The sequence below is a fragment of the Barbatula barbatula genome (genome assembly GCF_947034865.1).
Source record: "Barbatula barbatula genome assembly, chromosome: 20".
In the NCBI taxonomy this organism is placed as follows: Eukaryota; Metazoa; Chordata; class Actinopteri; order Cypriniformes; family Nemacheilidae; genus Barbatula; species Barbatula barbatula.
The window spans coordinates 2,643,737-2,665,011 of record NC_136783.1 but is presented as its reverse complement, the minus strand read 5'-3'; the positions used below and the strand labels follow the sequence as shown (position 1 = coordinate 2,665,011).

At 38.0% G+C, this 21,275-nt stretch overlaps 1 protein-coding gene across 1 annotated transcript in view; it reads left to right on the top strand.

The window, feature by feature from the left end:
• Window positions 1-320: 320 nt before the first annotated feature.
• rbms2a (RNA binding motif, single stranded interacting protein 2a) overlaps window positions 321-21,275 on the top strand; it is a 32,161-nt gene continuing 11,206 nt past the window's right edge. Inside the window, exons 1-2 of the mRNA XM_079482782.1 lie at window positions 321-440; window positions 12,183-12,343. Coding sequence (XP_079338908.1) covers window positions 369-440; window positions 12,183-12,343 — 233 coding nt within the window. The 5' untranslated portion in view covers window positions 321-368. The remainder of the gene's footprint in view (window positions 441-12,182; window positions 12,344-21,275) is intronic.

Below are 21,275 nucleotides of genomic sequence, written 5' to 3'. Positions count from 1 at the left end.
TGTTAATCATCTAAAATATTTAAATTGTATTTATTTTTCCAAGCTTTTTAATGTCATCTGTGTGTTAATTAAACCAGAACACATTGAGATTTTAAATAACTAGGTTGTTATTGTTTGGAAAATTAAAATTAGAGAGGAATGAATGTGTACCCGAAGCGTGTTTTGTTATATGTTTAATATTAAAGTTGAGCATAATGATGTAAATGGTGTTTGCGTGGTGGTTAATATGGGGATGTGGCGCTAGGACCCGGGCGGTGCTGGAGACAGACATCAGCGGCTTCAGTCCTGGCGACGGCGGGACTCGATCCCGGGCTGAACTTCCCCTCGCTGACGTCAGCCTCGCCGCTCCGGACACCGCGCTGAGGAAAATGCTGCTCTCCGTGCCACCGAGGACGGGAATCAATCCATACAACGGATACAGTAGCAGAAACAGCAGAAAGGTAACGCGAATGCGAGTTAATGTGTTCGGCTGTTGTGTTCCCAGAGCAGGCGCTTTTGTGTGAGCGTATGTAAGCTGCAGTGCCCTTGACAAATAAACTTCAGCTTTCTGTTATATGTTTATCTGGATAGAAGCAATATCCGCTGCAGTGTTTAAAACAGGTCGGGATCTGCTCGGGTTGATGGGAATGTCGACGTTTATGTGTTTTTGGTGATAACGCAAGCGTCGTCATTCCGGTTTATTACACAAACACACAGTGGTTTCTTACCTATTTGTAGAAGTCCACTGAAGAACAATTGACTGGGAAACAATAGAAAACAGTAGCCTATGCATACAAATGGAAACAGTTAAAGGGACTTGAAAACTAGTGCGGATGCTTTATCCTTGAATTACTTGGCAATCGGACAGAATGGGCGAAAGTTTTCAGGGTTGGGAGAATAAAACGCCCCACCCCTCGAAAAACCCACCGTGACGCTTGTTACTTCTGCAAGTTGTAAAATGGATAAAGAGTCCAGCGGACGGGAATGTTATTTGACAGATGTTTGCGCCCGTCGTAATCGCCCGTGTTTGTTAAAGTACAAAAGCGTCGACTTTTGAAACGCAACGCTTACGCTAGACGCGCTTCACACATGAGGACGCGACGCGGACATTGAATGCTTTTGCGCTTTTGTGACATAAAACGCGTTCTTGGCGCGTCGCGTCGCGTAGCTGTGTACATGGGGTTAAATACTTACATAATTCAGGATGTGAATGTTCCATTATTTCCGAGACGTTCTCTTTGGACATGAATGTCACACACATTTACGCAATGACAAAACATGCTCCTTTATGCCCATATGTAAAAGTTAGCTGACATTAATATTATTCACATTTGTAACGTCATGGTATGTTGAAAAAGGGGAATTTGAATTTGATTAAGCTGGAGCCTACATAAGAGTATTCCAAGAAACATCTAGATTTAACACGTTGAAGTTTGATGTTTTATTATAGTGTAGAATGTTGAACTGACCTTCACAGAACGCATCTTATAGACAACTGAGATTTGCATTATATAATATAAGGAAGGTCAGGCCTTATCTCACGGAGCATGCTGCACAACTCCTTAGCCTGGCTCTTGTGGTCTCTAGGCTGGACTACTGCAGCGCTGATGTTGATGGTCTTCCAGCATGCAAGCGATTCAAAAAGCACATCTTCCATAAGCGCTTAAGTGACTCCCCTCTTCATCTCTCGCATTAGTCATTAATGCTTGCATACAAAACTGTCACTGGCCTTCACACCTGTTCTTTTCGGATAATTGCCACCTTATGATATATCACTTTGGATAAAAGCGTCTGCTGGCTTTTGGGGGGATGTAAGTCACTAAGAGAGTTGAACATGCACACATTGGTCTGATTTCTGAAGAACTCTGGGAATTGTAGTAAGTGACACAGTAATAGAGTGCGGTCTGAATATTTTCTTTTTTCGGCGGAGGTCCGGAGAAAACTTTTTAAATAAATAATATTTAATCAGTAGAGCCCAGTAGAATATGTATACATGTTATGATCCGGGGCGGTTTCCCAGACAGTCATTAGCTTAGGCCAGGAAATTGAATTTGTTTTAAACAAAAACCGTCCCATAATGTATCACAAAGCCATTTATTTCATATTCTGATAGCCACAGTATTAATGAAACATAGAAGGCCTATCAACTGTGAAAATGTGTTGTAGGCTCTGGTGCTAAAGCAAAGTACTAGGGGTCTATTTTAACATTTTAAAAACTACTGACAACAAAATGTAACAACTAAAATAAATGTATCATGTAGAAAATACTTACTAACAAGTAGCCCAGGGGTCGGTAACCTTTGCGACCAGAAGAGCCATTTGGGGGTCCTCTCCCACCAAATAAAATTCGACTGGAGCCGCAAAATATATGTAATCTTTAAATTACTATAACACCGGTTATGCATGTAAGATAGTAGTTACCCAGTTGCACCACTAGGTGGCAATAAAGTGCGTTTTTTATTGTATTTAGATGTTTCAAGTTGCACATTTTTGTCCCTGGCAAGAAGTGCGATGTTGCACACGCTGCTTTAGTTAGACTTCAGCCATTTCTGTGAACTTTTTTTATTGCAGCGTTTGATGAACAGCCTCTAGACACCGCACACGGACATCATGCGTAAATATTATGAGAAGCGCACTAGCCAGACAGGATTTAAACCAATCACGGCTAAAGACCTAAACGTTTGGTTTAAAGATGGAAAACACGCTAAGCAGAATGTTTTCTCACCATTCCATTTCTAACACGCATAATTTGGCGCGGTCTCACATCTGTTAAAGCAGAAATAAAACCACTGCTCTCTGAATGTTTTTTCTGTCATCTCATATGTACATCGCATGCACTTATTTCATCTATTCGAATTAAATATCTGAAAAAGCAAATAACTTTTTCCAGCTAGGGTGTATGGCTGGGTAAATTTGTAAGCTTTTTCAGATATTTCTTGAAGAAATCAGGACAGAAATGGCAAAAATGGACAAAATAAATACAGCGGCAGTTGTAAACGGGTATGTGCCTCTTTCTTTCACCGACGGGCCAAAACACATCTTATAAAGACTGCAGGGCACTGCAGCAGGGGGGCAGAAGAGCATCATGCGGCTCGAGAGCTACAGGTTGCCGACCCCTGAAGTAGCCTTGCCATACCATTCATACTAGAACTGATTCTCAAGTCAAGTCAGGTCAGCTTTATTTACATTTAGTCATTTAGCAGATGCTTTTACCCAAAGCGACTTACAAAAAGAGTTCGGGGAGCAATAAGCGATATGTCATACAAAGAGCAATAGTACAAGGGTTAGTGAACGTTTCTTTTCCTTCTTTTTTGCTTCTCTTTATTTATATAGCGCTTTTTACAATTTTCATTGTTACAAAGCAGCTGTACAATGAAAACATTGACTATAACACAGGTATAATATCAGACAGACTATAAATTCCTATATGCAGTGTTAATTAAATAAGACTATAAAATTCTAGCAGCCCCCCCGGCCAGGCAAACAGTGCAAACCAGTATGCAACGGTGGCGAGGAACCCAAAACACCATTAGAGGAGAAATAAACCTCAGAGGGAAACCAGGCCTAACCAGGGGATTCCAGTTCCCCTCTGGCAAAAACTGCAGCCCTGTACAGCAGATGACTGTAACATATGTATAGCAATTGCAAATTTGCATGTATCTTTTATAAATGTAATCAAACTAAATACTCTTCGAAGATATGAAGTATGCAATACTACTCTATAGGTATTCAAGATTAACATGTGATTTGCAGAAACTGCATGTGTTACCTCCTCTTTAAATTTTAAAATATCATTTTCAATAAAAGTCATCTGCTTTTCCATATTACAATAGATCTGTTTGACATCCAGCAGAGCTGCACAGATTGACCAGCATGACTAAAGTATCGCATTCGCAAGAGTCATTTGTTACAGATTGCTCTCGTGACACTGTGATGCCATACACTGATCTACTGATTTAACTTCTACCTTAGGCCGTTGTGCCAACTAATTTTATTCTGGTCGTTGTATGCTTTATATGATTAGCTTAATAATAGATTTAGATTTTGCAGAAAGATCTGTAAATGTGTGATATAATAATACAATTTTACCAAACAAATCATGTCGGTCTAATGTTGTGATTTATGTGCATAGTTCGTTCGGTGGTGGATCTCTGTTGACTGTCTGCTAAAGTGTTTGTCAATGGTTTGCATTGCTGTGAGTGCTGTCATGATGGGTCGTCTTCAACTGTAACATATGTTTTGTTGTTGTCATCAGTTTTGGTTTTGTGAGTGGGAGGCGGTGACTATGTCACATGTGCAGGTCCAAGTTCATAAGTCCTGGTTCGCTACTGCATTTCATATTTAAAGCTGACGTAGTGATCACAAGACACATGAGACCCAATGCTATTTCACCCAGCCAATGCTGATGAAACGCTTTCTTCACACCGCAAATGATCGCATCACGCTGTCAACAGAGTGTCTTTTATCGTATTCTTAAAAAAATCTTATTCGAGACAGAAGCGCAATGCCTTTTTATTTATAGCTCACACTACATGGACCAGAACAAGTGCAAAATAATGTGGCTAAAACAAATCCAAGATGTACAATCTATATCACCAGTAAAATCAGCTTTTTGATGAGGTTCTTGAAAAGGGTTTTCTCATTAACGCATTTAAAATAACGCAGTAATGCAAATTTCTTTTGTTGTACTGTGGCAGGCAGCGGTTGCCAACCAAGTTTTTATACGACTTATCTATTTAAACAACATCACATTTGAAAGATATCTTGCTTTAGTGTCACAGAACAGCTGAATATTTCTTTCAGTGCTGAAAATGTTTACTCCGTGACAAGCTGAAAACATTTGGTCGTAGCCTGGAGTTCATGTGGAGGTTAAGTGCACATGTGGAGAATTCCAGACATACAGTATATTGTGCCATCTCACATCTGTCAGACCTGATCTCTTGTTCCTGTACCTGAGCCGAAAGAGTAAACAAAGGAGAGAACACAAAACAAACACAAGGCAAGTGACAAGAAAAAGCCCTTTGTGAGTGGGTGGAGATTATAAAACCAGATGGCACAGGGTTTGAATTACCACACGGCTAGTTAAATGATGTTTCTCAAAACTACACAAAGTTGGCACATGAGTGTAATTTCAGTAGTTTAGTACAGAAATTGATCATATTCTTTTGCAGAAAGTTGGAAAACACTGAACACTGCAACCAGTGAAAACATTTACATGTGTATTTTGTATAGCTCTCACTCTTTAGAGGTTCACAACAACATACTCATTCAGTGCTCTATTGGTTATTAGTAATAATAATTTGTTACATTTATATAGTGCTTCTCAGGGTACTGAAATCGCTTTACAAGGACATCCTGGTATTTATTTGACCACAGAGAGTCAGGACCTTGATTTAATGCCTCATCTGAAGAATGGTGCTTTTTTTACAGTATATAGGGTCCCCGTCACTAATACTTGGGCATCAGGTCCCTCACATACCACAGGGTGAGCACCCCCTGCTGACCTCACTAACACCTCTTCCTGCAAGTCTCCCATCCAGGTACTGACCAGGCTCAAGCCCTGCTTAGCACCAATGGTCCAACATTCTTAGGCTAGAGCAATGTTTCTCAAACTTTTTCTGCCATTCCCCATTTGGAGCTAGGGAAGGGTTCTGAGCCCCACCTTTCACCAACAAAATGGTAATACACTTTCCATTTCCATGCTTGGCATAATACCATTGTATCTACGTATGTGCAATCCTTGGGATCGAACCCATGACCTTAGCGTTGCCAGCATCATGCTCTAACCACTGAGCTATAGTAAAGCTTTCTTTTCATTCCGTGAACTTTTATACTTGCCACCGCCTACTGCCTCTCCACATTGTGCCGCTTCAATTAACATCCCGGCATGAAATCGTTCTCCAAGGCTACTTCTGTGTGACATTTTCTTTGCAGTCTGATGTTGTTTTACGAAAGGCTTACATTAAAATGTGTCGTTGTTATTTTTTTTGAGTGCACGGTCAATAAATAAAGGAATTCATAAAAATGACCCAATTTCCTCCCGTTCATCGCGCCCCATCTGTCATGTCTCTATTCCCCACCAGTGGGACCCGCCCCACACTTTGAGAAACACTGGGCTACAGGGTAAAATTGCCCATTTTATTAAAAATTACTTTAAGCTGAATGATAGGAATGTGTCATAAATTACCTTCAGGAAAATCTGGCAGAATTCTGTGGATGGCTAGTGCACGCATCAATGACTAGCCCAACACTGATATATGTGTTGGAGTTAAGCACGTACACCACAGCTATAAAAAGCTATCATCATCAATGGAGTGCCGATATTACCATTCACCGTGGCAACACGAAAAGAAAAGCTACATGGCTGTAGACAGAGTTTTAGAGCGAGGCACACTGATTAACTAATGTACTCCATTTACATTTTATCCAAAGCGACTTACAGATGAGGAAACATCTGAAGCAATTATAACAACATAGGCAACAAAGTACATAAGTGCATCAAACTACTCCATTAAAGCCTAGCACAGTATACAAAGCTAACAATAGTCAGGTTAGTAAGTGTTTTTTTTTTTTTTGAAGGAAAGGGAAGAGAATTAGGAAAAATCAATCAGCGTCGTGTTGACGGAAGAGATGCGTTTTTAGGCTTTTTTAAAGATGGCAACCGAGTCTGCTGATCTTGTAGCAGCTGGTAGATCATTCCATCAATGTGGAACAGATCCAGAGAAGGTACAGGAGAGTGATTTTTTTCTTACATTCCCTGTGTTATATAGAAAACTATGGAGGTTTGAAAATTATCTAAGAATAAATAAATTAATGTGCCAATAAACTAATAAATAATCAAAAGAATGCAAAAAGTATGTCATATTATTACATGTAAAGTTCTTTGTAATTTCTAGATTTACATTTGGTTTCTATATATTTCCTCTCTCTCTAGAGGTGCTCTATAGTAAACTGCTAGAAGTCATGAAGTAGACTATAGAACGCTTGTTAGAGTTGCAGATACTCATGCCAGAGTCAGACTGAACACTGGTTCAAGTCCAGCTTGGAGTTGGTTTGAGTGGGACTGTCGGCACTTCTACATTTACCTTTTTGTTTCTACATTTGCATATTTTCTAATCTGTTTATTTCTATATTAATTCGTATTTATTAATACACAATTAGAAATTTCTCATTCTCCTTCAAAAACATTCGTGAGAAAGAACCTGCTCGGATTTAAGAGCACAGCCACGGTTGCTTATGTTATTGATGTACGCCACATATCTAATTCACTGTAAAGAAAACAGTGCAGCTTAAAGGCGGGGTGTCCGATTTCTCTTAGCCTTTGTTGATGTTCAAATCACCAAAACAAACACACCCCTTCCCCATCTTTCTCGGCTCGACTAATGTCCTGTGAAATCTCACAGCTGATTGGCTACAAGGTTGTTTAGGTAATCTTGTCTAAACAAGCTGAATTCAGAAATCAGACACACCGCCTTTAATGCATTGGCTCATGACAAGTCTGGGTTCTAAAGTCGTCTCCTGTACCGAAATAAAACACACAACATTTACTAACTCTTAGTACAAGTTATCTCTTTAAAAAAAGAATGGTTTGTTATCCTATGTAGCACCTCCCATATTTCAACATTAAAGTACTCAGTGTGTTAACTAAACCTCCTTTCTGAAGTGGGTCCCAGACAACAATGGGGAACACAGCAGGTTTATATGGAGTGGAGTTGACGAGGGACAGGAGCATGGAGGATCATGGGAATTGGAGTCCATGTGGAAAAACAGGGGAAACCAGATAGGGAAAAGACTAGACTGTGACACATAGATACTATAGTCTTTTGCTGTTGTAAGTTAAAAAGTATATTAAAGTATTTATTTACAGCTTATCAATTTACTATAGTGCAGAATACTATTCTTGTAGTAAATTTATGTAGTATAGTGCATATAGTACTTATCTTGTGTAGTGCAGTACAGTGCAGAATGCTATACTTGTAGTATAGTTCATTTCTGTAGTATAGTACACATACTGTAGTACTTATATAGTATAGTGCAGTTCACTGCTTTGGTATAATTACTGTAATGTTAATGTTACTGTTAATAAATGAAGATAATTTATTTTGACGGAGGATCACAATATTGGTTCAAAAAAATGCAATTAGTTTATTTTCCTAAATTGTAACCACCACACACACTGTGTCCCGTTAGAGCTTTTTCCCTGTAACCGAGCTACTGTGGTGAAAATCAAGATTTTAATGTTGTTTATATGTCTGTGTGGTGTTTTTAATATGCTATAAGAAAAACCATGTGCGAATTCATCATTTTAAACCATTGCAGAATATTTTCTCCATAAAACTGCAGTTTACCAAAGATGACATCATAACCCTGTAACCTATCACGTTAACAGATTTAAGCCAAAGAATTGTTTCCAATGGAAGCGTTTTTTGTGCCAGCGCTCAGTGTTTTGTCCCGCTCCGCCTATAATAGCAACCAAGGCACATCGACTAAGGGTGCATTCATATTTGTAATTTGTTTCTCTTGGTTATTTTGGTCAAGAAATGATGTGTGACCTGTTTTCATTACTGTACAGAACACGCTAATAACTGCTAGTTCTGGACAAAGTGTGTGCGTGCTGTGAGCTACAGTGACCGGCCTGACGATTCGTAGACAACGTCATTTTCCATCCGCGGTGCTACTTTCCACCTTTTTCTATGTAAACACGTGCTAGAGGGACATGTTTCAAACTTCGAGCGCTTCTGCTGAACAGCAGCTGAGCTGACTGAACCACAAGCAGAGTATAGGTATTGCAAGTTCACATTACGTTATTTTAAACACATTCACTGGCAAACCTTTTCAAAAACATATAATCTGTCTTTTACATATGTGCAATGTAAGCATAAAGCATGATGTCTTTATGTAGTTTTAAGTCAAGTCAACTTTATTTATATAACAATTGTCATTGTTACAAAGCCCGCTCTAGTAACCTTGGAACAATGAGAGAAGACTGGCTGAGAGTAGAGTACTGTTCTGCAGTCTTTGATGCAACAGATGCATCAGTTGTTATTGGAAGTGTTCCTGGTTCCCGTTGATCTAACTAGTGCACCCTAAACCTTCGGAATATATATATTATGATAGTGTAGTGTATGCAAGATTAAAAAGATGTTTAGTCTTTTTAAGTCTTTAGTCTAGATTTAAACTGACAGAGCTTTTAAAAAAAGGCTTTTTGGGCTATGAAAAAATGGACTATGAAACTACATAAACTACATTGGACCCATCAGCAAACTCACACTATTACTCATTATACTTATGGATTTACACTAAAGCAAAAATATGTTATATAAAGTTCCTAAAGAAGAACACTGTAAAATATAGATAAAAGGAAGCATTTAGAATGAGAAGCAGATTCTGCTGTGAGCATTTAGTGAATCGGGGCAGGTGTGCCATCATTAGGTTTAGCTGCTTAGTGTTACAGCACACAATAATAAAGCGAGACAGACTGACATAGGCAGACAGCAGGAGTTAGACAGAAATGAGAAGTGAGACAAGATGGAGATAGCAGCTGAAAAGAGAAACACATGAAGGCAGACAATGGGTGCGACACAGATAGTGGAAGCGAGACATACAGTGGGACGGACAAAACGAGTGAGACGCTTGGCATGGAGCATATCTGGACTGGATTCTGATGTTTCAGTTGGCAGGAACGTGACGCAGCATGTGAGACTAAATCTGTGGTAAGATCGTGGCGATAACAACGCCAAGGTTGTGGGTTCGATGCCAGGGGATTGCACATACTTAGAGACAAATGTATAAGAAAATGCAATGTAAATCACTTTGAAATAATTCTGTGATGAATTACTCGCCCTAAAGTCGTTCGACACTCGCCCTAAAGTTGTTTTTTTCACTCCATGGACGGATTCTTTAGCTTGTTTTGACCATAAACTTACTAAATTCTTATATTATTTTTCATAAAACAAGACTAAATACCTTAGGTCACTTTTCTGGTCAAGTAAATGTATAGTGATATGACATTTTTGATATTTTTACTAAAAACATGACAAAAATGCTTGGTAAGAATGTAAATTGTTTTTGCAGTGTACTAGTTACTCATTACTTTTTAGTCTGTGCTATTTAATGAATTATGAATAATTATACAATTTCAAACAAATAATACAATTTGGAGGTTTATGTTTTAACAAAACACATCTTTACCTTATCTTTATCTCGACCCGGCATTATACAGAGAGCTGCGGAGTGCGACAGATCTTGCTCTACGCGCCGCCACGGCCCAGGCACTAGTCAGATCCATGGCAGTCTCGTGGTGCTGTTCCGGGTGACGGCGAAACTGTGTGTTTATGTCATGTTGTAAATGTTGGGCCCGTTCTAGTGGCTGCTCTGCAACCCGCTGTTTTAGCGGGTTGTCTGAAAAACTTTGTCTGAAAAATCTTAGAAAGATCTTCCTCTTACCACGGGAATCAAACCCCCGCCAGGTGGTTTGCCCCCGCAAAACATTCAAGAGGTGATGAACCTGCTGGAGGAAGGAGCCATAGAGACGGTTCCCCCAGCCCAGGCCTAGTCAGGCTTTGACAGCCGCTTTTTTCTCGTGCCAAAGAAGGATGGTGGTCTCCACACCATCCTCGATCCCAGACTTCATGAAACGGCATTTCAAAATATTCACTCTGAAACAGATCCTTTCGCAAATATTCCCAGGGGACTGATTCTTCTCCCTGGATCTGAAAGACGCATACTTCCACATCTAGATCAGCCCCCAGCACAGACGATTCTTGAGATTCGCCTATGAAGGGGTGGCTTATCAATACACGGTCCTACCGTTCGGGCTGTCCCTATCCCTAGTTTTAATAATTTATGCAATTCAGACACTGTTCAATCATGTATACTAGGTCCCCTAATGCAGAAATTAATAAATAAGAGCCCAAAATACTGCTTGCAAACAAAGCAAAACATTTGTTGCTAAATTGCATATGGATGAGCAATCAATCTGTAGAGGAGCTGGGCTGTTCATTTACTCAACCTTACGCCTTCCAAGATGTATGTGACAGGTAGAACAGTCAAGATTTATACCTGGAATTGTGGTACATGGTCTTTCATAAAATGCATGTCCACCGGTTCATGTCTTTAAAAGTTCAAAATACAGATGGAGGCAACCTAAAAGTAATCGCTTCAGCTTCTGACCATCAATTAACGTCTATTCAACGAATCGATCGATCTGTGCAAGTTATTTACAACATTATAACCATAGCTGCTGGAAGTGTGGGTGCAACCCTTGGCATTGAGCGAAAGAAAAACTGAAACCGTGTGAAAGATAAATAAATAAAGCCAGACTATTTGCACTTGGTCCGCCCACCAATATGTGATTGGAATAGAGAAAGTGTTAGAATGACGCCTTTCAAACAGTGACTCCAGAGGCGTAAGGTGTAAAGGTAAAGGTGTCTGTATAGCATGACACAGGAGACCAGCGTTCAAATCCAACTCTTGCATTTGTTTTCAATAAAATGTATTTAAGACTTAAAATTATTTTAGGGTAAGGTTGGGGTGTAGGGCAAGTTGCCATAATTTTTATAAATATAATGATTTAAACTCTGTTATTATTGCATAATGTTTAATGCACAACAATACTGAGGTGCAAATAGTAATACATATGACCTGCGTTGTTTTTATGCTATATCCTATAATCACACTGGCATCCTTCTTTATTCTCGGCAACAACTCCGTTATTTATTAAAATTAAACTTTAGCTACTCGCCCATGGCACAGTAATAACTTGTATAATAAATAATATACAGTATTGAAAATGCCGTATCCACAAGAGAGGTGACGTGCGACCTAAAAAACGTTCTAATATTTATTGTGTTTTGTAATGTTTTCATGTCGCAGCTGTGTGGATGAAATCTCGAAAATAACATTACAGTTGCACAAATACTGGATTGTAATTTGTTGAGGCTCCATACATTTGCTCGTATCAAACCTACACAAAAGGCTTTTATATATATTTTCGTTTGATAATCAATACTTATATTATATGTAACATAATCTGGTTGACCTTAAATCTTTTCTTTCGTAAATGACACAAAATCACCGCACAGGAAATTCCATCACCGCGGATATTCCTTCAGAAGTGCATCCAATTTAAAAATTGTTTCACCTAAATAGATTTGAATTTGAAGTTTGTCTTATAGTCAACGTGTTGTTTGTTTGTTCTACAGCAAGCCTATGTGTCGTCCACACACCAAATGGCACCGCCCAGTCACAACAGCAGCAGCACAGGTAGTGCAGGAGGCAGTGAACAGCTGAGCAAAACTAACCTTTACATCCGTGCCTTGCATCCAGGAACCACTGACCAAGACCTGGTCAAACTCTGCCAACCGTAAGTCTCAAAAAACTTTTAGCATGCTGCATTGTGCTCTAATGTTATGCGATAAGAAATGTCATGTGTTTGCACCGGATGAGGCATTTAAACTTGATGAACGTGTGCAACCTGTGTCTTAATGCTTGTTTTTAGTTACCGAAGTAATTCAATTCTTTATGTACAAAAGAATCAAACACCCGGCAAGGGTCATTGTCCTTCTTTTGAAGTTCTTCTTGCGTGCCTTTGTGGGAGGTTTTGATATTATTACTATTTGATACTATACCCATAAAATTCCCAAATGCTACACGTCTGCAGGGACAACTATAATGCAATTATTTAATGTACAGATATCTAAGTACATATTTGCTTGAGTGTTTTTCAAATCAATTTTATTTATATAGAGCCTTTCACAATGTGCATTGTTCCAAAGCAGCTTTACAGGGGAAAATAAGAAAAACATAAAAAAGGTAAAACACAGTACATAAGATAAATTATTCTAGTAAATAATATCTAATAAATGCAGTCTCCGGGTGGTTTATTTAGCATATTGTGCATTAAATGAATGCTTGGCTGAATAGATGTGTATATTTTAGGGTAAGGTTGGGGTATAGGCCTTTAATTTCTCAATAAGTTGACATCATTTTAATAATTTTTATAAATATAATGATGCAGCATGCAGTTGTTTTTAATCGCGTGAATGGTTTGCCCATGGTTTATTATAGGTCTATGTTTGGGTGGTTAAACTGCTGCCCCACAGCTAGTTTCGTACAACAGATTGTGCTGTGGGCATAGGCATACATATGACATGTGTTTATGTGCTTGTTTTTATGCTGTATCCTATAATCACACTGGCATCCTTCTTTATTCTCGTCAACAACAAATTTTTGCCTCCGTTATTTATTGACAATAAACTTAAGCGGCTCGCTTAACACAAAGTAGTGCATTACAGTAGTCAAGTCTTGAGGTCACAAATGCATGAATAAGCTTTTCTGCGTCAGCAACACATAGAATATTTCATAATTAGGCAACATTTCTTAGGTGGAAAATTAGGTGTTAGGTGTTTTTATAACATTTGAATGTGATTTTTTTACTACATTTGTTGGGAATAACAGTACATCCTTCAATTTGCAGGTTATAATCCGAAATATTCGGTTTGGTCCGATAAGTAATATTTCTGTTTTTTTAGAATTCAAAAGAAGGAAATTACAAGTCATCCAATGTTTTATATCTTCAATGCAGTCTGTACCATAAGTAAGATCTGAACCATTGTAGTGCCTGTCCCTTAATACTGGTATAATTGTGCAAGCGATCTAGAAGTATGTTATGGTCTACAGTATCGAACGCAGCACTAAGGTCACTAAACAGGACTAGGAGTGAGATGTTACCCTTATCTGATGCTATAAACAGGATGTTTGTAATTTTAATGAGCACAGTTTCAGTGCTATGATGTGGTCTAAAGCCTGACTGAAATCTTTTGTGTAGGCCTATGTCATTATTTTGTAAGAAAGAGCATAACTGAGTGGACACTACTTTATTTAGTATTTTTGACAGATAAGGGAGATTTGAAATCCGTCTATAGTTTCCTAGTTCATTGGGGTCTAAGTTTGGCTTGATAAGAGGCTTAATGACGGCCAGGGCTGGACTGGGATAAAAAAGGGCCCTGGCATTTTTGCTCAGACCCGCCCACCACAAGAGAAAGAGAGAGACGAGAATGATAACTGAATGAGAAAAATGATCCCCATACAAGTATCTTTAATTTATAACAATGTAGAGAGATGGTTGCACATATTTTATACTTACTTAGTGGAAATGGCTCCATGGTGCTCTGAACATAGAAGACAACGAACTACAAACGTGAGGGCATCCTGAGATAGAGAGAGAGAGAGAGAGAGGGAATAACGAGTCACATTTCAGTCTACAATATTATGAATATTTTTATAATAACATCAATAATCTCAACTCACCTTACAATAACAGCAGTTTCCTCAGTAGCTTGCTCTTCTCTGCAACTCTGTCAATTACAATGTGCTCCATGTTATTAAAGCTAGTTAACATTAGAATAATCAGCCGAAGTTGCAATTGAATAAGTTAACTCTGCTAACCTAGCTACAAAAACAATGCAAAATAGCTTATGCTGTGTTATTTGACTTTAGCTGACTGAGTGGGTAGTGCAGTAGGTGACAATCTGACAGACATTATAATAGCGACAACGATTATGTTGTCTTACTATAATATTCATTAATTTAGGTAAATCATCATCTTCGTCGTGGCCCAACCAGGCCCACACACTGTGATGTCACCGTCCGGAGCAGAAGGTGGCAGTAATGCACCAAAAAGCTGTTTACCGTAAAACACGAAGAAGTCACCGGCCGGTCCCTGTATGGTGGTGGCGTCACTTACTGGACCAGGATCGGTGATCCTTAGCAGTTGTATTTCCGATATGAGCTTGTTCTTCAGAAATGTTTGGTAATATGTAACGTTAGCTTGTGTGGACGCTACCGAACTACTTGATCAACAAAAGAGCTTCGCTACGGAAAAGCTATTTGATTCAGAAAACAGCGACGTTACCACCACGCTACTGAAAAATGTAGTTAAGCTAGTAGCGTCACTGCTTGTAGCGCCCAACACTGCTTACCGTTTCAAGTACACTCTCCTGCTCACTCTGTCTCTCCTTGACTTCACTATCAGACACCTACTCCTCTGCCTGGGTGCTAACATGGCTAGTCACCTCTCCTCCATGTGCATGTTCACCTGTTTTTGCAAAATGTCGTCAGGTAAGCTACTAATGGCTTGGAAACTGAAGCTACAGCACTTAACATGTCGGTTATTTTTGCACATGTTGAGGCATCAACCTCTAGAATTTGTATTTGTTTGGCCCGCAACTTCTCCGCACCCCCCTTGCCCTTGCGCTTTTGTTTCTCCATCCTAAATCCACAGATTTCTGGCTCTGACCCACTGACTGCATTTGACACAAGAAACCGAGGGGGAGGGGTGGAGCCCTAACCCTAAGAGATGATTGAGCCAGCCCAGTGTCAGTATGGTCCTTTGAGGTGTTGTATTACGCCAAAAGATTATAGTAGTTCTGTAAACGGCACTGCTAATGCATCGTAAGCGCTATCTTTGTGGATATTAAAATCTCAGACAGTTAGTACCTTATCAATGTTAACCAATAGGTCCGATAAGAAGTCCGCAAACTCTTTCAGAAAATCAGTGGAAGGACCAGGGGTCTATACCCAGTAGCCAATGTAAAAGAAAGCAAGGTTTTTTTACTTTTGTTTGGAAATATTATGTTCAACGCAATCACTTCAAATGATTTAAATGTACAGTATGCTCTGTTCTCTGAGTTACAGTAAGAAAGTCTCTAAAGATTGTTGCGACACCACCACCTTGACCAACCAGACGTGGCTCATGCCTATAACAGTAGCTTGGTGGGGTACACTCATTTAGACCGAAATAATCAGTTGGTTTAAGCCAGGTTTTGGTAAGACAAAGTATATCAAAACGGTTGTCCGTGATAATTTCAGTTACAATCACTCCCTTTGAATTTAGTGATCTAAGTAGGCCGAACTTTATGAATTGGTTTTGGTTGTTTATTACATTGTCTTCAGGTTTAATCATAATCAGATTTTTTCTCTAACTTTTGCCAAAATTATAATTTTTTAGATACAGTCTCTATATATTTGGAAGCAGAAACATTAATAACAGTTGAGAGTGAGGAACACAGACTATGGTTAAAGATTTGACTTATCTGTGGGAGACATAGTAGAAGTACACAATTTCAACCTGAATTGTGTACTTCTAACAGACTTTTAAGTGTTTTAATTGACTGTTTTGAAAAAAAATGTATACTGGCAATTGTTTGGACAAACATATAGTCCTGTTTCAAGTTAAGATCACTGGATTAGCCAATGTTTTTATATCAGATATCATAATATTTATATTTTATATCATTAAACTAGCCGATTGGCACTTTATATAGTAGGGGTGGTAATCGATTGATCCCTCACGATTCGATTCAGAATCTATTCTTAACGTACAAATTAGCATACAGGAAACGTCACTACATCGCTTTTGCGTTCAGAGTCCGACTAGTGTTTGCAAATTGGCACTTTCACTTCTAGTCTTTGAACCGGCACATATTGTATTTTAATACAACTGAATGCCCAATAAAGCCATTCTCATTGTTTACAGTTCTGAGATCACATACTCAAACTGTAGTTTGTGTGTGTTTTTTTGCAATATGCAGTACACTTTGAGGTTTGAACTCCAGCCATGTGTGGTGCAGAGGAGGATTCATGAGGGCGTTTTGATGGAAAGATCATTCGAATGGGGGGGCAGAAAGGAAATGCTTCGAGCCCTGTTATTAAACTAGATAACTATTTTAACATTGCATAACGAAACCTTACAATGTCATTTAGCTCATTCCTTCATCTAATTTCTAACCTAATTCCTAATCTTAATTGGAATCAATGACATATTTTCAATGATGGATTGGTTAATTTTTGTGTAAGTGAATGCAACCTATTTGTCAGATATGGTGACCCATACACGAAATGTGACCTATGCATTTAACCCATCCAGAGAGTAGTAAAAACATGCAGAGCAAGTCGTGAACAGATGCACACCTGGAGCAGTGTGTAATGTATTCTAATGCTTGCGCTACATACCGGTGAGATTGATTAAAATGGCAAATTCTCTCAGTATATTCTCATTTGATGAATTTCTTAAACCCCAAAACTGGTTTTGTGTGTGCAAGTCCAGACTAATCTTGTGTAGACCCTGTCATTAATGTTTAAACAGACACATTCTTGGTCAGCGTTTGCAGAGAGGTGCTGCTGATGCGTTGAGCTATCGGAGATGAACTGGAAAACTGTGATGCTGCATTTTTCTTACATTTCTGAGAAATATTTACACCTCTGATGGCAATGTTCCACAAACATCAGCATTGCCATATTTAGGGTGTGAAAAAAGTCTTCCCTTCCTAGAATGCTAATGCTTCTAGTGCTATACTTTGCATGCTAACTTGCGTGAAAAACATTTAAATATTAGAATAATTTTACTTCATTTAGTAGCAATAATTCTTTCAAATAAAACAAAACAAAGATCCACGAGGGGTAAAACAACAATACAGGGACGTCTTTGCAGACATGGACCAAAATGAACTTGCACAGGAGAGAAAACACAAGGGCATAATAAAGGGAACCAAATCAAGAGGGCAACGGGTGCTGTGAATGAAATCATTAACAATCAATATTGAGGAAACGAGGGGGTATCAGATTGAATTACTGTGTTATGCTTGTTTTTAATTGTTTTTAATCAAATCATGAGGTACCAAACAATCCCACCCCTGCTAGATATATTTTGGAAAAGAGCTAGTGCATTGAAATATATATGTAGATGAGTGCAGGTAATGGGTAACAGTAAAACTTTTTTTGATTTTATAGCTTTAAGGTAAAAACAGCAATTATAATATATATTCCATATATATATATTATGTAAAATAGGAGCAGAGAAAGTACCACGAGCTGGGACTCAAAATCGGATTGGCCAAAGTACTGCTGCACAACATGGTGGTGGACAGTCCAAGGGACCACCAGTGCAAACAGTACCAATGCAAAGTTAAACTAATGTTCTTTTGGGATTAAAATAATTGAATGGCTTCTTTTCGTCCAATAAAGCAAGTCAAGTAGTTTTGCCTTATATTTTACTCTTCCCTGCAGCTCCAGGATGCTTGTAGTTTCAAATGCATATTAGTGAGATTGTAAAGGCTTTTCCTGTTCCCGATCCACCCAATTTTTCCCTCAATGGCAGGCCTTCGGGTAAGAAGAGAGTCTACGGTAATTTCATGATGATGTAATCTGTGTAAAAATTCCTTGTTTATTGCCTCACATACTGGCTCGCCAACAGTAACAAGAGTGGTCTTTATTCTCCTCAAAATGAAGAAACTTTATCAGATTAAAATGTGGTGTGTTGCGTAGACAAAATACTTAATATCAAAATCGATCTAATGGCAGTTTTGATTAATGATAATTTTTGTCTAAATTATTATCTGTTCATAGCCACCTATACATTAATGTTCACAGTATATAGCCATCTGTATATATTGTTAATAGTACATACCTACTGTAAAGTATTTTCATAGTCCATGCCCACTGTATAACATTTTCCTAATATTGAATTCTGTATTTATTCTAACTGTATATCCTGCATTTGCTAATTGCACTTCTGGTTAAACCTAAACTACATTTCGTTACACTGTACTTGTATATTTGTAATGACAATAAAGTTGAATCTAATTTAATCTAATATTTCCTTTACTTGCGGGTTGTGTGGTTGGCTAAATGTGTGCTTTATGTTTGACTTCAAATAGAGTTCATTCTTGTTTCCCAGTTTGATGTGTGAAGACTAACACACTGTTGCTCTGTGGGGTTTTCAAAACATTTTTTTAAACATTAAACGCCTGTTTGAAAACACACGGTTCTGCTTGCTTGTGCTAGTGCGCAACAATCATGTGATTTATTTTTATAGGAACGAAATTTTTTGTTAAATTTAAGTCAAAGAATAATAGAAAGGGAAGCCTTTTTGGCCTTATTTTACCATAATTACTTTTTTTCAATGAATTTCATTGATTCTCATAAAACATTTTGTATCGAATTGTATTGAACATTTTTTTATTTTAGTATTAAATTTTTTCATTTTTTTTAATGTTTAATTAAATTGTGAAATTATAATGTTTAAATCCCCGGCATCCTCTTGTCAGGTTTTGTTAAATTTACACTGTGATAGCAAGAGAACAGCAGCTAATAGATTACATTGAGTCGACCCGCGAGTGAGAGGTAGTCAGACGTAGAAATTCTTTAACAGTGAAACAAATACCAGAGCATCTGAGGATAAGAACAGACTTCAGTGATAACTCTGTCATGGTTGAACTCTAGCTGCTCAGAGGTCCCGCACACAACTCAGATCTTTTATTGTGAGAAAAAAATGCATTGCTTTTAGTTTCCATTTAAATAATAGTTCACACAAGATGTTTGACCGTCTTTTAAGATCGCAAGTTCGCAACACAATAAGGTACAAAATTAGGCTTTTTTGCCCTTACTTTCGATCTTAGTTATTTAAATGTCACATAGATTCTTTAATATTCTTGCATGCACATGCAGTATATGTGCCATCTTGCAGTAAAATAATTCATCTTTGTAGACATTATAATAATCCTGGTGGTTTTCAATACAGCAAAGTAACAGCATTAATTTGGCAAATTACCCTGGTATGAGCGGGATAATCCACAGCTAGCCTTGCAATAACAGATTTTAATGCACTTTGTGGAGGCCTTCACGCTGTATATTAAAATCCTTTAATGCACGGCTAACAGTGGATTATCCCTTACTTCATGCTGTGCTATTACATGACATAGAAGATGATATTCCACTCTGGTAACAGTTACTTTCTTCACTGACACGTGTCTACACTGGACGCGACATGACGAAAGACATTATACCGTTTGCATACTGTTTTGCACTGTTTTGCCTGGCCGGGGGGGCTGCTAGAATTTGGTAGTCTTATTTAATTAACACTGCATATAGGAATTTATTGTGTGTCTGATATTTGACCTGTGTTTTGAATTCCATAACCTTTTATGTTTTACTTATAGTCATTTTTTCTTGTACAGCTGCTTTGTAACAATGAAAATTGTAAAAAGCGCTATATAAATAAAGCTGACTTGACTTGACTTGACATTAGAAACGCATTATAATTGAACATTTTGTCCACACTGGATGCTGCTCAGCGTAACACAACCATCATGTCGCGCCGGTCGCGTCAGGTGTAGACACAGTCTGACAAACTTTGGCACTCCAAACATCTTTAAATGGATGTGATCATGTAGATCATAAGAAGCTCATGTATTTATGTTCAGAGATTCTTAGTTTTTTTAGCAACCAGGTTGTGTGAACAACAGCTTGTTTTCAACTCACAAAACCTTTAATAATTGGTGCTGTTTCCAAAGGCAAACATCACCATTACTATTTGTTATGTAATTGTTAATAGTTACATTTCAGCGTAAAACTTGAAGGTTCTACAAAAATTCCGTATCACGGAGGACGTGGATAATAGGTCTAGGTGCTTTATTAAAAATGAGTAAAAAAATCTTAGATTCACATTATTAGAGCAAATATTAAGCTTTATTTCCAGACTTATTTATTTACAGTAAATGTATGGCGGTAGTGATTTAGCTAATTACAAATCTGAAGTTTATTTGTATATGAACTCTATTAGCAGTTGGTGACTCGCGACAAAAAAGATTTGACAAGGTCATTGTTGTAACAGAGAAATGGTGTGTTAATAACACTCATACTGTTCCAGGAGTTGTATTTCATGTAGAAAGGTAGGCTTCATTTATTCACTCGTAAGGAGCTTTGCCAAAAGCACTTAACTTCGGCCAAATGACAGACTGCTCACATGTCAGCGTGCTGGGAAACGATTCAGAGACAGACAGGAATGTCTGTGTGTATTGCCAGAGGCAGCGAAGAGTTCTTTATGATCTTAATAACAGAATGAGATTAATACCACTGCACTAATAAAAAATAACAAATTATATTATTGTGCCCTAACAATAACATTTTCAGAGACAGTACGGCCAGTCAAATGTTTAAATACACCTACACTTTTAAAGAAGACAAGATGCGGAGGACTATATGCTGTCAATAAAACATTGAAAGAACAAATAGATTCTGAAATTGATATTAGTTTAACTTTTTCATTTAACTTTCAGAATGACATGATAGGTGTACATTTAGTTTACATATATAATTTATTTAGTAATGCCCTTTATAAGCTACCTTTCAAACGAAGAAACTATGACTAAACATAAAACAATCCTTTATTATCCGGGTAAAATCTCACAGTATTAAGAAAGAAGTGTGTGTAAAGTAACTACAGAAAAATACAGGAA